Here is a 13,570-nt window from a genome sequence, read left to right as displayed (position 1 = left end):
AGATAGCTGACATCTCCGTCGGTTTCAACTTCGAATAGCGAAGGGGGGTAGCCATAAGTTCGGGGTGCTGTTGCAGATTGTCCAGCTACATAATTTTGGAAGCGGACCCAGTAAATGATATCCAGTTCGTATTTTTGCCTTGCTCGGAAACAGTGCCAGTTATGGGCTCCTTGAGTTACTGGATGATCAGTCCAATGCCTATAGAAGCTGCCTCTCTCAAATTCGACGGCACCGGTGTCGGAATTGTGTGTGAGATTCAATCCATATTGCTTGCTGGTAATGAGAGTGTACAGCTTCGGGGACTGCGCCGACACACTAGCTGCGAATGCACAGAGAGTAGCAATAGCTAATGATAAGAATTGCATTTTTGCTGGTGTGAGATTGTTGATTTGGAATAATGTACAAGTAACTATTGCTGAAGTATGCCGATAAGTGAGAACAATGTGCATTTATAGCCAAGTTGTATATGTACGACAAGACAAACTGTGGCTCTATCCGGATTCCCGTATATATCTATACCCTCCTCAACTAGCCTCGTGTGAGTTTCTCTAACCGGCTGTCATGGACAACTAATCTAGTGCATATACGACTGTGGAAGAGATTTGAGTTTCTTACTTTGCCCCTGCTTACAAGGATTTAATACAGATATGAGACATTCTTTCCAGAGTCATCGCCCTCGACCTACATCCAAAATAGGTAAGTATGATTACATTCAACTTGCAAATTATATACAGGTTCCGTGTGTGTTTTGTCTTATCGTACTGTTTTGCTTGGTAGTGATATAACTTAGAGTTTAAACAAGCTGAAAGTAAGAACTTGCATAATTTAGGAAGTGTTGCATGGCCCTTCTTACTACTTGACCCGATGGTGCTGCAAGTAAGATTTTAGTCTGGCATTTCTCAAGATGTACATTGCGATGATATTCCCTCTTCTATCCGAGCCAGGTGGCAGGAACTGATATTCGTTATGCCGCAATTGCAATAAGATGATATACTTTTGACATATCTGACATCTTACAGCACAGTGGGGATCATACACCGGATAATGTCGAGACGGTTACCTAAGGGATGGCATAGCTAAGGTCCGACTTATCCGCTTTATAATACTTTTTGAGTGAGCAGATAACTTAGAAATCTCCTCCATTATAGACCTGACACCCTCCTCTCGTTGCCAACATCATATGTCCCGTCGTACCTTTCCCATCGAGCATCACAGTACTGTTTCTAGGGGCAATCTATAAAATTTGGATTGAAATTCAGTTCTCTATTTCACGATGATTTTGATTTCTACCGTTTTATTCCTCCTCCTTGCCTGCAGGCCCGCCACGGCAATTAACGTTACCTACTACATCGAACAACCTTTGAACACTTCATTCACTGTTTATGACGAATTCAATGGTCATATTCTCGGCCTTGGTGTTGGCGGTGATGGATTACTTGAAGTTCAACCAAACTCCACCACGCGATGGCATTTTGAGCAAATTTTTGACTTCAACTACATAATCCGCGAGAGCAACAGCAACAGATACATTCATATCCCCGATCCAAAACTTGGCTCACTTGCCACTGTAAGCGAAACAGCGGCGACTGTCATTGATCCAACAGTATATGACAATGCCCAATATAAGTTCTACATACGCCACGAAGGACCAGGACTGTTTTTCACTGTGGAACGTCACAGTACTGAACAACCAAACCGCTATGTGATCAAACTCCGAGAAAACACAGACGGAAAGCGACAGAATTTCACCTTCATCAAACCTCCAAAGAAGAGCAATTAAATAGAAGCCGAGCAACAATGTGAAGAATCAAACGCCACGGCCTAAGAGCAGCGGTGGTTGGAGGTGGGGTTGCACTCAGGCAACGAGCAGTGGGTGGGATGCCCTCTATAACTCAATTGTACCTCCAAGATTGATGGATTATAGAAAGAAATCCCATGAGAACATTAGAATTTAGCCATAAACTGCTGGCCCAAAAGAACCTTTGTTCATGTAGAGAAAAAACTCAATGTAATTACGTGATGTTCCCTGTTCCCTGTATCTACAACCAGGGAGCCATGTCGACTTTGTGCATGGCAGGTGGTAAACATAAGGTTAAGCTTTGCCGGGATATCGGAAGGAGCAAGGGCCATGTTCTATTTTTGTGGGTAATTTCATTAGTCATCACCTTATTCCAGCCTCAAAAGGGGCAAAAGAGTGGAACAAGTCTTGGCGAGGGACCTGGAAGAGGAAATATAATATTACTCTTAAAGGAGCCATTGCATCGAAAATACATGATAGGGGCAGGTTTGTTGGACATGGATATTAAAAGAAAAGGCCTGTTAACTATCGAAAGATTGATCAAGGAGCTAAGACAAGCGCAAGGCTATGCAACCCGGTAGGTATAATGACTCATGCTCCCACACGTCCAGCGAAAGTTGCGTGTATTGAGTACTATATGTTTTGTACTTAAGAGCCTTGTTGTGGGGTCTTCTTCATGAGAAAATCCTGACGAGCTCTTCCAAATGCCGGCTTACGTAGCTTCAGAACAGGGCGTTGGTCCGTTGCACTGAGTGGTTCCACCGTCCAAAACAAAGGAGCGTCTCTAGGGTTGGCATCGGTTGCATTGAGATTGTAGATAACGTTTGGGCCTATCACGGCTTCGAATAACGTGGCGGCGTCAGAGCTAAGAGTGGCGACAGCACCATCCTTCAGAGTCGGAAAGTGTATATATTTGTTGCTGTATTTGTCGCGTACAACATGCGTGTAGCTCGCCAGTCGCGTCATATGCCATTGACTACGACCGTCGTTGGGTTTGACTTCAACAACCTCCCCGTTTGAATTGGTACCGATGGAGAGGATATCGTGGTTAAAGTCGTCGAGAACGGTGAAGTCCGCATTCAGAGGAACCATTCTGTATTCATACCGTAGATTATATCCATCGTTCTGAAGGGAAGTCGTGTTTGAAGCCGAGGATCTCGAGTCAACATAAAGTTGGGCACTTCCTCCAGATACGGACAGACACAACGAAAGTACAGAAAGGAGTCGCATTATAGCGAGCACAGAGAAGAAGTATGGGTAAATCAAGGGGACTTGTAAAATGGATAGAGCAATAGCGTATACTTCACAAGAAAGAGAGGCAGTGATATCAACGAGGAGAAAGAGAAGTTAAAGGAGGGAATGGTCTCTATATCCTCTTTGCCGACACAAGCCCTTTCGATGCTTCCGAGACTGAGAAGCGTGACTGTGCTTATAATTTGTGGAGCCCTGTGCCCAGCAATAACTATGAGACGATGCTGACCAAACCTGAGCATGAGCACCAGCATTATCCGCCAGGGTAACAACGGCTAGTTACTCCAAGTACTCGGTATAAAATATAGGCTGCATGTGTAAAAGATCAGTTACACCGTTGATATGGGTATTCGTGGCTTCAATCATTTCACAGGATCAAAACAAGACTAAAATCTTACTGCAGTGATGGCTAGGGTATTTGATGACACTGTTGCAATGTCTTCAATAGCAAGGCAACCCATGCTATCTGAATTGCTTCCTAGTATGATTTGGACTGTTAGGGCCGGACACGTAATAATGTACCAACGTTGGGTTACAAAAATATAAAAATGTAAAAATAATAATGGCTTGCTAAACAAAGAATTCCATGTTATAGTTGTGCATGTTTATTGCATGGTATATTTTCCGAGCTGCAAATCACTTCGGCCGAAGAATTAGGTTGGGCCCTAGCTGATAGTACGGGCTTACTTACATGGCTTCGGCAACTTCCCCGGATCATCACAGTCGAGAGCAGGTCCCACACCTCGGATGAAAGCGTGGAATTCCTCCCACATTACTGTGGACCGATCATTTAGCAAGGTAGCAGGTTCTGACATTAATCTGACATGCATGAATAACCCATCACTAGCCATTAGATAGCCATATGAACCGAAATAGATTACTCCCAGAATGGAGGTATCCCCGTTTGCCTTGTACATTGCCAATGTCAGCTGGTGAAAGCAAACACGAGATTGCTGAGATACCCGATACCCGCTCATCCTAAATGCTGACAGCAGGAGATACGAGCTTCTACTCTGGATAAACGCGGCATGGTGGTTCTTCTGAATCACGAACCTGACAAGAATACCCTGCGTAGAATAGTTGGCCTAATGTTGCATCATCCTTTCATAAGAAGGCACACTGAATCTTCCCAACATCGGCTCTACCAAAATTTCAGACCATTCGCCCTGCAAATTTCCTTTTTCTCTCTCCAGAAATCACTTATTAAAAATCTCAGCTACAACATGAAAATTGTACCCTTCGTTACAGCCGTCTGCGGCCTCGTGGCAGGCGTTGACGCCTCTAACTATTATACCGTCTTCACAAGCATATCCAGTGGACTCAACGTCACACTCAACGGTACCACAAACGGCATCGAGTTTGGTCCAGGCAGTCCCTGTCGTTATTGGACCCGTTATGAAGTGGCTCCTGAGATCAACGACTGGACCTATTACAGTATCCGTGCCAGGCGCGGACAAGTATACTTCCGATATCCCGAATACCGGCCTCGAGCAATCGCACAAGCTGCCTCAAAGCCATCCTTATTCCGAATTGAGGTTGACAGAGAAGGATCCTATGTCGTTGCCCTAGAGTCCGAAACTGGCGAAAAACTTGCTTGGACTGCCGAGAGAAACACGACCGCTCCCAACCGGAATATGGTCGTTAGTTTACAGCCATATAAACGCAGCAGGGCCCAACGCTTCAAGATTGCCGAGGAATATGTTAACCCGGACGATTGCTAGATAATTATGGCAAGGAGGTTCTCATGCATGGTATACGGGGGCAGTCATAATGTCGCGAAGAGGGAATGCGATATTACTATCCACTTTGGGACTGTGTCATTGAACATCAATTTCAATATGAAATGTACCCATTGTTGATATTCGAAAATATGAATGGACGCATAATCTCTGACAATTCGATATGATTCGCCGTAGAACATTTCCTAAATGAGCCCCAGCACAAAGTGCAGTTCTAGAAGACACGGGGGTCTTTATATGCAACCAAGACCCCTTCCAGTTCGAAGGAAAATCATGCCCCAATTCTAGATTACTGGCTCAATATCTAAGATTGGCAGTAAAGGAGAATAACTTCCTGCTTATAGATGAATTATTAGTATACAGTTAGTGAAATATACTAGTGGTAGGCTCACCGTTCATAGTCACTGCACCAACTAAAGTACCCGAGGAGAAAGAGTAAACATGTTTTTCATTATTTACTATTAGGAAGCCGTGGCTATGTAAAGGGTTAGGCAAATAATTTGCCTTACCGCCTTGAGTGATTAGTATTTATAAATTATGAATGCAGTTAATTTTATATTCCACTCTAATAAGACGGAACGGGTATCTTCTCCCAGTTTTTTTCTCCTTTCTTGTTGGCGTCATTGATGTCATCTTTCATGACAAACATTCGCCTTTGGCCGCAGAAACCCCCCACTGCTGCCTTTCGCTCCAGCATTTGAAACGAGCCGAGTTGATTCTCGTCGTCGCCCTGAACCCATACTTTCTCCTTGACCATTTGACCAGGATTGTGTAGTCGGCGAGGATTATATTCAGGGTAGCCAATTTTACTCACAATCCATTGGAGGTTGGCAAATATTCGTTCATATCTGCGGAAGAACCCCAGCCATGCCCAGGTGTTCTCCGTATATGCAACCCGGATGTAAGGATTGACGTAGACTCCAGCACCGTTAGATTCGAGAGAGGTAGACTCCATGTCTGCGAAGATAAGGCAACATTCAGCTGCCTCCCAAAATGGCTCTGGCTCGTGGCGAAAGGTGAGTGCGAGCTCTGAATGGTTTCCAGACGATTTCTGAAAGACCTGGGCGTCGAAGGAGGCCATCCCTCCCCAGCAACTTCGGACACGAACTGCGTCTTTCTCAGCAAGGACATCCTGCCGGCTTTCACTCTTTCCTACCACTGGGAACCACGGAAAGAACATAAGGCCCATGCCGTAACCCTCATTGTCCCTTACGACAAATGTGTCATAAAACATTACATTGGCGGTAAAGTCGATTGCACAGGCGGCGCGGTAGTCCGCATGGCCAGTCTTTTCGGCGTTTGTCGAGAATAATAGCTGCACGGCATCTGTAGCGGAAAAATATACATCGTTCAGGAACAGCACGCGGTCGAATTTCTCCGTAGCGTGACGGAAGCCTTTCTCCGACTCGGCTGAGGTAGGGGTGTAGGTCGCATCTAGAGGCCTAAGCGCTCGATTTCGGACTTCTGCCAGGTACGCTATCCGTTTGATACGTTGCTTGCCGCCCGGCGCCGTGGTCGTGGGCAGGTCAGACAGGCGAAGATGGTCTCCGGCAACAACCGACGAGTTACCTTGATGGTTTTTAAGGTTAATTCTCTTATTCGAGAGTCGCGAGAAATCCAAGGAGGAGAACACGAACATGGAAGTTTATCCTGGAGCTCTATAAGCGCCTCGCTAGTTGCCTTCCCGCTGTCATTCTCGTATACACTGACAAACACATTGTCCTCCCCCAGCAACTCGACGAGTTCCAGCAGCGACGCACCCCAGGCCCCGCGTATCAAGTCTTCCCTGATGATATTTGCAGCGATGAATATCTTTTCGTTCCTCTGATTTGCACGTCCGGGCTCTGACGAAGCGAGGATCCTCCTCTGCAGCTGTGCGTAGTGTTCAGGGGGCTGCTGGTAAGAAGGGTGAAATATGGCCTGCACCACAGAGACGAGGACGAATCCGCCTACCAAGAAGATGAGAATCTTGAGCAGCAGCCAGAGTGTGTGAGCTGGCGAGGAAGCCCTGCAGCGAAACCGCCGTCGCTGGTGGAGTATCAGGTCGCGAAGAAGGTTCTCTAGGCAGCGGTAGCAGCGCTGGACAGTCCAGGCTCGCCGTCTCCCGTGTTCCTTTAAGCGAGCGAATGCTCTGCCGTCATCCTCGCTACCGAGAAGCAGTTCGATCTGGCTGGTCGAGTCGTCGAGATAGCCGCTCGCAGGTTCGTCCGGGCCTGAGTACGCCATGGTTGTCTGGCAGAGGACCGACGAGCAAGAGGCTGCAGGTTTTCTCCTCCTCCCGCGCGCCCTTTCGCCCTTCTAACGGGGAGCTCCCGCCAACGTCGACGCCAGTCCGTAGAGCAAACAAACAACTCCTGGCAGGCAATCTATAGGCCGGCTCCCCAGCTAAGGGAAGTAAACACGGAGCGAAGTATCTCCAGGCGCAAAACAGGCGGCGAGGTACTTAGTCACGTGCAGACTCTAAATGCACGTCGTAATCTCCCCCTGAAGTTCTTTTTTTTTTTTTTGCTGCCAACTCCACCGAGCGAGACATCAGGACATCCAGTCGAGACGCCAGCAAGGACGGCCGGACAGACAACGGCTGCGGGAAGAGAACGAAAAGAACGAAAAAGGGGGACGAGACGGGACAGCGTTGAAGGGCGATGGCTTCCGCTGCTGGCTGGCATCTCAACACCGACTCCTACTAAACGCTACTCCAGTGTGCCCACCGTGGAACCATGGAAGAGCCAGAACTCTCACAGTCCTCGCAGCCATGCTTCGACAGCCCGCGGCAGCGACAGCGAGCATCGCTTCCTCCCAGGCCAAATGGCGCTGCTCGACATGCAAAGAGGCTCACGCTCAATTTCCCCATCAATATCCCGCCTGAGCTGGTACAACAGGGACCTCGCTCAGCGAAAGACTCGCCCCCGGTGAAACACCCGCACTCAGAATCATCACCTACCATGCCGGCCTCCCATCGAACTTCGCCCTCGGTTTCGGCGTTGACCGAGCCGCCAGATGAAGGATACGGGTTCCTCACGGCTCTCGCTGCTCAGGAACGCAAGGTGCTGGAGCTCAAGGAGGAGCTGCACAGGGCCGAGCTGGAGCTCGCCACCCTGAAGAAACGGTGGGAGCAGAATGAAAAGGGCCGGAAGATCAACCAGGCCATCTATCGGGCCGAAGCAATGAAGCCGTTGAGGCAGCAGATACCGGCGGAAGGAAGTTCGCTTACAGGGACGGGAGCTACTCAGTCGCCGGTCGACAGTGACGCACCCGGGTTGAAGAGACGTAGCCGAGAATTGGACAGACGACACAGCTTGAGACAGTCAATATCGCACTCACCGCATTCACCGCATTCACCGGCTCCAGGCCAGCTGTCCAGAGCAAGAACGGTGTTCGAAGGGTCCCGGCATACTCGGACTCTGTCTCTTCTCTCCGCAAGAGACGATGACAACTGCTCTCCGTTCTCCCCTCAATCAGCCGATTCAAAATGCGCACGACCTTCTGGCTATCCCAGATCTGCGACTCTCCCTTCCGTCGATAGAGAATCAAACGGCAGTAAGCCGCTCATCTTGTCCCCCGCGAAACAGAAATCAGTACAGGATAAAGGATTATGGCGAAGGTCTCTCCCGCCAATACCACAAGACCCAACCACAGAGGCACTCATGCGAACAGGAAAGCAGATGGCTACGGATTTCAAGGACGGACTGTGGACGTTTCTGGAAGATATCCGCCAGGCTACAGTAGGAGAGGAGGGTATCAATGCAACCCAATCTCGTACATCGCAGGCTTATCAGCGCCAGGACCATCTTATCAACAGGTCGGGTGCGGGGACAGTAAACTCCAAACCACATTCAGCAGCAGCCCCTTCGAGAACTGGCAGATCTGCATCTATAAAGCCCACTACCGCCGCCAAGCAAAATAAACGTGCAGCGGCTTCAGAAACCGACTTCTGGGAGGAATTTGGCGTCACCGCTCCAAATAAGACACAGTCAAACAAGGCTACCAATCGGAATCGCAACAAGTCAAATAATAATCCGAGCAATCAGGCTAGTTTGCTAGACATCGACGACAACTGGGATATCTGGGATAGCCCCCAGCCCAAGACACACACCCCATCCTCGAGCAGCTCGACATTCCCATCCAAAAGAGACCAGTCGCCCTCGACAAATGCTAGCAGCCCACGGACCAGTGCAAGGTCAGCATACATACAGCGCCCTCCCCCCATCCTTCTATCCACCCGCAGCTAACGCTTGCTTGTGAATTAGCGTGATGGACTACAAAGATCTGGATGTTGAGACCTTCAGCAACCCCGAGCATCCAGGTGGTATCCCGTGGCCTGCCATAACCAAATCGACCCCTTCCAATCTGACACGCACAGCCTCTACCTTGATGGCTGAGTGGGAACGAAGCCTCTCACCGTCTCATTCAGACAGTGTAAAGAAAGGATCCAAAGACGACTAGATATATATCTCTCCCACCACACACACACACATACACAATCTTGATATCACTTTTTCATCTACAACTTTCTTACCACCAAAAGAAAAACTCCACGACATGACGACCATGATTGAATCATTATATATAAAAAAGATCGAATATGGGGACGCATTCTCTGTTTCTTGCGCATCAACAGGAGAAGCCTGCCATGTCTGGAAATTTATACACGAATTTATGGACCTGATATGTTGGCGTTTATCTTGATCGTATTGACAAACTGTTCCTTTTACCTACTCTGATTTCTTCGTTCTTAAACCAATTGGCCGGGTTTTGAGTCCTTTTGCTTCTCTCTATTCTCTTGTATATCGATTATTACCTTGCTTCTCTGAGTCTTGTTATTGATTTGGAGGTTTTTTTAAATTAATATTCTTAACGATTCTACTACTCAATAAATATGCAGTAAACCAGATTGACATAATGGGCCCTTAGGCCAATGCAATTGCGATTAATTAACCGCCCATCTGGTACTATACTTTTTGCTTGAAACGCCAGCCTATTCGACAAAGAGCGTTATACATCCTGTAACTATCACTTCAGCACAAAGTCTGTACAACGAGGGAGAATGAGTCGAGAACAGGAACAGGAGGGACAGAGCATTCAATGATGAGGTTAGTAGCTGGCAGTTAGGTGAAACGGTAGGATTGGGAAACTCGGGACAAGCCAGGGTACTAATTCTGTATTCGGCTTTCTGATAACCGTGTCAGGGGCCCATCAGGACATACGGCAAAGTGAATGGCGGGTGGAGTGACTGCCTGCAGTTAATATTGAAGGCAGGTGGTCACTTCGGGCAGTCACTTCACGTACTGATAGGAGCAGTATAAACAGTCGGCAAAAGGAGGAGCGGAACCCCAAAGAAACCCGCACACAGCAACCTCATCTGCAAGTAATAATACTAAGAACCCAGTCCGATAGAGATATCCTAGTCGATCCCGAAAGGGTTTTAGTAACAGTAGAAAACATACGAGGGTATGTTAGGGGACTCTGTTCCGTAAAAATGACAGTAACCATGAGAAACCCCAATACGTCAAAAGAAACCAAAGCCAGGCGGAAGGAGACGCCTCAAATTATCTCTTCACAACAAGGGGGATCTCGAGCAGAGAGGGTAACTCTGGGGTGTTATTCCTAATATTATCGTGTCTCGGGCATAGCTAATGCAATTTGGGGTATAGACCAAGGAGGTATTGCTACGGGGTGCAATCATAAACGCGAGAAAGCTAGGCTTAGATTCCAAGGTTACCCAGGGTAATAAGGGAGAGTCACTGGATGCAATATACGCAAATTGGAAATCCTGCCAGAGCGGCCTGAACAAGGCCAGGGTTGAAGTGGAGGTGGCAAGAACAGGGTCACCATGTACACAGAGTACGATACGGAGTATTGAACAACTTCATCCTGCATAATTATCACTAGTGTGGCTTCGGGGAGTGAGTTTCAACTCTAGGTTGAATGGATGTTACCTTGCAAAAGTCGATTGCCTAAATACTACCTACCTATCTTTCCCATCTAGCTATGCCACGTAAAGCCCTTCGGTTAGAGTTATGCCTGTGATTGTGATTAAGCCGAACATTGACAGAGTGCTGCTAAGACGTAGAGAACTACCCAGCTCTCTTCGAACCAGCCGGCAGGGGCTCCGCTAATCACAAGCCTTTACACCTTTTTCAAACGCGCTGGCTTAGGAGCTGCAAAATGGGTAACTTGTTGGATGTAACAAGAGGCCTTCACCCCAAGGGGAGGAGGGATTCACATCATAGAAAAGATGATATTTTGGCCGTCTTGTAGTGTCTCCAATTTCATCCTCCAAAGCGTTCAATTTTTCTTCTGTCTTCTAAGCAGAAGGCTTGAAATTACATATACAAATATACATCCCAGCCCTACTTTCTATTGGCTGCTTCTGTGTATATTTCGTAATATTGTGTATTCTGGTGACTAAGCTTATATTTCAATGACGCTTAGCCTAAAGGGAAATTATTTCCATTAGTCATCAGATTTGGTTCACATGACAAAGTTATAGTATACTGAATGGTCTTATGTCAGCAGACGTCCGAGCTGTTTTTCCGTTGAAAATAACTTTTTTTTTTTACGAAAGATTTGATATTGCAAGCTCTGAAGGTGAGAGCCGTTGATGCTCTTTGATGCTTTAATGCTCTCATCCAACTCCTGAATATTGTCCTATTTGTTAATTTGCTTTGCTGTAATAGTTTGTCTTCCTGGTACTCTTGATTTGGCCGAAAAGTCAACTCCAACTGGCAGTACAGCTGAGCCCGGCAATAGAAACCCACCAGTCCCAAGCCCCAAGGTCGAGATATAGCTATACACGATGAGTTTGCCAGGCGCAAGCGGTTCGGGGATAACCCCCGGCTTCACCAGTGCGGGGTTGCCTCCATCAACGACGGGACTAAACGAACAGGAACAGGCTATGGTTAAGATGGTGAGTTACCCTGATGGTGACGGCCTTGAGCATGAGTTCGGACGGAAATGCTGATATGCTGTTTATTCGGGAGATAGATGACCAGCGCAATGGAGTCGTGTCCAGTTAAAACGGTAATGGCGGGAGGAATGGGATTTGCACTGGGAGGTGCCTTCGGCTTGTTCATGAGCAGTGTATGTTTTCTATCCCCCCCTTTTTTTCTCTTCCCGACATCCTCGGTTCAATGGCTTACCTTGAGACTTTTCACCTTGATAGATGTCATACGACACACCTCTCACCCCCCAAGGACAACAAATCTCCTCTCTACCGGTGCGCGAGCAACTTAGACGGGGTTTCAAGGACATGGGATCTCGATCGTATAGCAGCGCGAAGAACTTTATGGTTGTCGGTGCGCTTTTCAGCGGAACAGAATGCTGCATTGAAGGACTCCGGGCTAAAAACGACCTTACTAACGGTATTGCTGCCGGATGCATCACTGGTGGAATACTCGGCGCCAAAGCAGGTCCTCAGGCGGCTCTCCTGGGATGCGCTGGATTTGCGGCGTTTAGTGCGGCCATAGACGCGTACATGCGACAACCCTCCGATTAATCTGGCGTTACCTCCTTTTCTTCACACGGGAGACGACTCTCTCAGGCCGTTGATGTCTCAGACGACAAAAGAACTGCCTGAGAAAAGGGGTTAAAAAGACCCGGCCGAGTCTCCCTTTTTTTGGACAGACTCCCTTCTCATTTCCACCACTTGATGTTGATTGAAAAATCTGTACGATTTATAGAGGTTTGTGCGGGTGCTATTTGGCGGACTATCACAACATACAACTACCGGCGTATTACGGAGTACTTGGCGTTTATTTTGCACGGATGGGGGTCTAGGTTCCTTGGATAGACGGGTTTGGTCATGGCCCTTGGCATGCATATGGGAGTCTGCTGCTGTGTTTGGTCTCCAAGTTGCTTGAGAGACGACGCTCTGGGTTGCTCCCAGCTCCCGAGGATCATGTTCTTGCCGAGCTTCAGCCAGGCTCCGCATGGCGTCCGGTTCACAAAAACACAAAACGATGGACAGGTCGATCCGCGGTCAACTCGGGCTGGCTGAACTCTGATACTATTTCATTAAGGACTGGCTAGGGGTGGACACTCATCCCCAACAGCTTCTCGTCCCCTTCATACGTACGCAGCGAGACCGAAGGACCAGTCGACTCGACACTGGCAGAGGCAGAAAAGATCTAGATATATGTAACCAAAGATGGTGTTACAGCTGTACAACTACTTTATACTAATACGAGACATAATGAGTATATATATACATTCAGTCCACGGACAACTTCCACACCCAAACTTCAGCATCTCAACCTTGCAAGCGACGCCGGACAAATCAGGGCAAGCAGCCAAACCGGCCATGCACTCATTCTTTCGGCAACTTGCTTGCAAAAAGAACTACAAAGAAAGCGAGCCATCCCGTTCGCTATCGGCCGGCAGGGGTGTATTGATGTTATTCTGGACCCTTGGCGGCGCTGTTGACGCAAACATACGTCACACTAGGCCAGTTCAGATAGCCATCGTCGAGCCAGTGGCGCATCGCCAGTCTCCAAGCAGACAAACACAGGATCCCCGTGTGCTAAGGCAACGCTGTGCAATTCGTGAGGATTTTGATTCCCACTCTGCGATGGAGCTCGGTTGCGCTCACTTCTGGGGCCTCCGCAGCTTCCGCTTCACCTTGCGAGATTCCAGTGCGGAGTCTAGAGTGATATCACGGAGTATTACGGGTGCAAGCAGAGATCGCAAACAGCTCAGTTTCCAGACCAAAAAAAGGAGAAGAGCAGTCGAGCCCGGACAGCATCTAGCTAAGATAGCCTCATTCTGTCCCTTTTCCACCGTTCCG

General features: G+C 48.0%; 5 protein-coding genes across 5 annotated transcripts; 3 read left to right on the top strand and 2 right to left on the bottom strand.

Annotated features, from left to right (window-relative positions):
• Positions 1-1,273: 1,273 nt before the first annotated feature.
• ARB_00807 (uncharacterized protein) lies at positions 1,274-1,780 on the top strand (the record flags this gene model as incomplete). The annotated part of the gene is made up of 1 exon (XM_003012879.1): positions 1,274-1,780. The coding sequence occupies one exon, from the start codon at positions 1,274-1,276 to the stop codon at positions 1,778-1,780; it is 507 nt and encodes a 168-aa protein (XP_003012925.1).
• A 666-nt stretch (positions 1,781-2,446) lies between these two features.
• On the bottom strand, positions 2,447-2,890 carry ARB_00806 (uncharacterized protein; the record flags this gene model as incomplete). The annotated part of the gene is made up of 1 exon (XM_003012878.1): positions 2,447-2,890. The coding sequence occupies one exon, from the start codon at positions 2,888-2,890 to the stop codon at positions 2,447-2,449; it is 444 nt and encodes a 147-aa protein (XP_003012924.1).
• Positions 2,891-4,077: 1,187 nt separating this feature from the next.
• On the top strand, positions 4,078-4,770 carry ARB_00805 (uncharacterized protein; the record flags this gene model as incomplete). The annotated part of the gene is made up of 1 exon (XM_003012877.1): positions 4,078-4,770. One exon carries the CDS (start codon positions 4,078-4,080, stop codon positions 4,768-4,770), a length of 693 nt encoding a protein of 230 aa, XP_003012923.1.
• A 583-nt stretch (positions 4,771-5,353) lies between these two features.
• Positions 5,354-7,014, bottom strand: ARB_00804 (uncharacterized protein; the record flags this gene model as incomplete). The annotated part of the gene is made up of 2 exons (XM_003012876.1): positions 5,354-6,264; positions 6,426-7,014. The coding sequence occupies 2 exons, from the start codon at positions 7,012-7,014 to the stop codon at positions 5,354-5,356; spliced, it is 1,500 nt and encodes a 499-aa protein (XP_003012922.1).
• A 491-nt stretch (positions 7,015-7,505) lies between these two features.
• Positions 7,506-9,231, top strand: ARB_00803 (uncharacterized protein; the record flags this gene model as incomplete). Its single annotated transcript, XM_003012875.1, has 2 exons — positions 7,506-8,965; positions 9,036-9,231. 2 exons carry the CDS (start codon positions 7,506-7,508, stop codon positions 9,229-9,231), a joined length of 1,656 nt encoding a protein of 551 aa, XP_003012921.1.
• Positions 9,232-13,570: the final 4,339 nt, after the last annotated feature.

The sequence above is a fragment of the Trichophyton benhamiae genome, assembly GCF_000151125.1.
Source record: "Trichophyton benhamiae CBS 112371 chromosome Unknown contix00201_1.exp, whole genome shotgun sequence".
NCBI lineage: Eukaryota > Fungi > Ascomycota > Eurotiomycetes > Onygenales > Arthrodermataceae > Trichophyton > Trichophyton benhamiae.
This window is presented reverse-complemented; position numbering and strand designations above follow the sequence as displayed.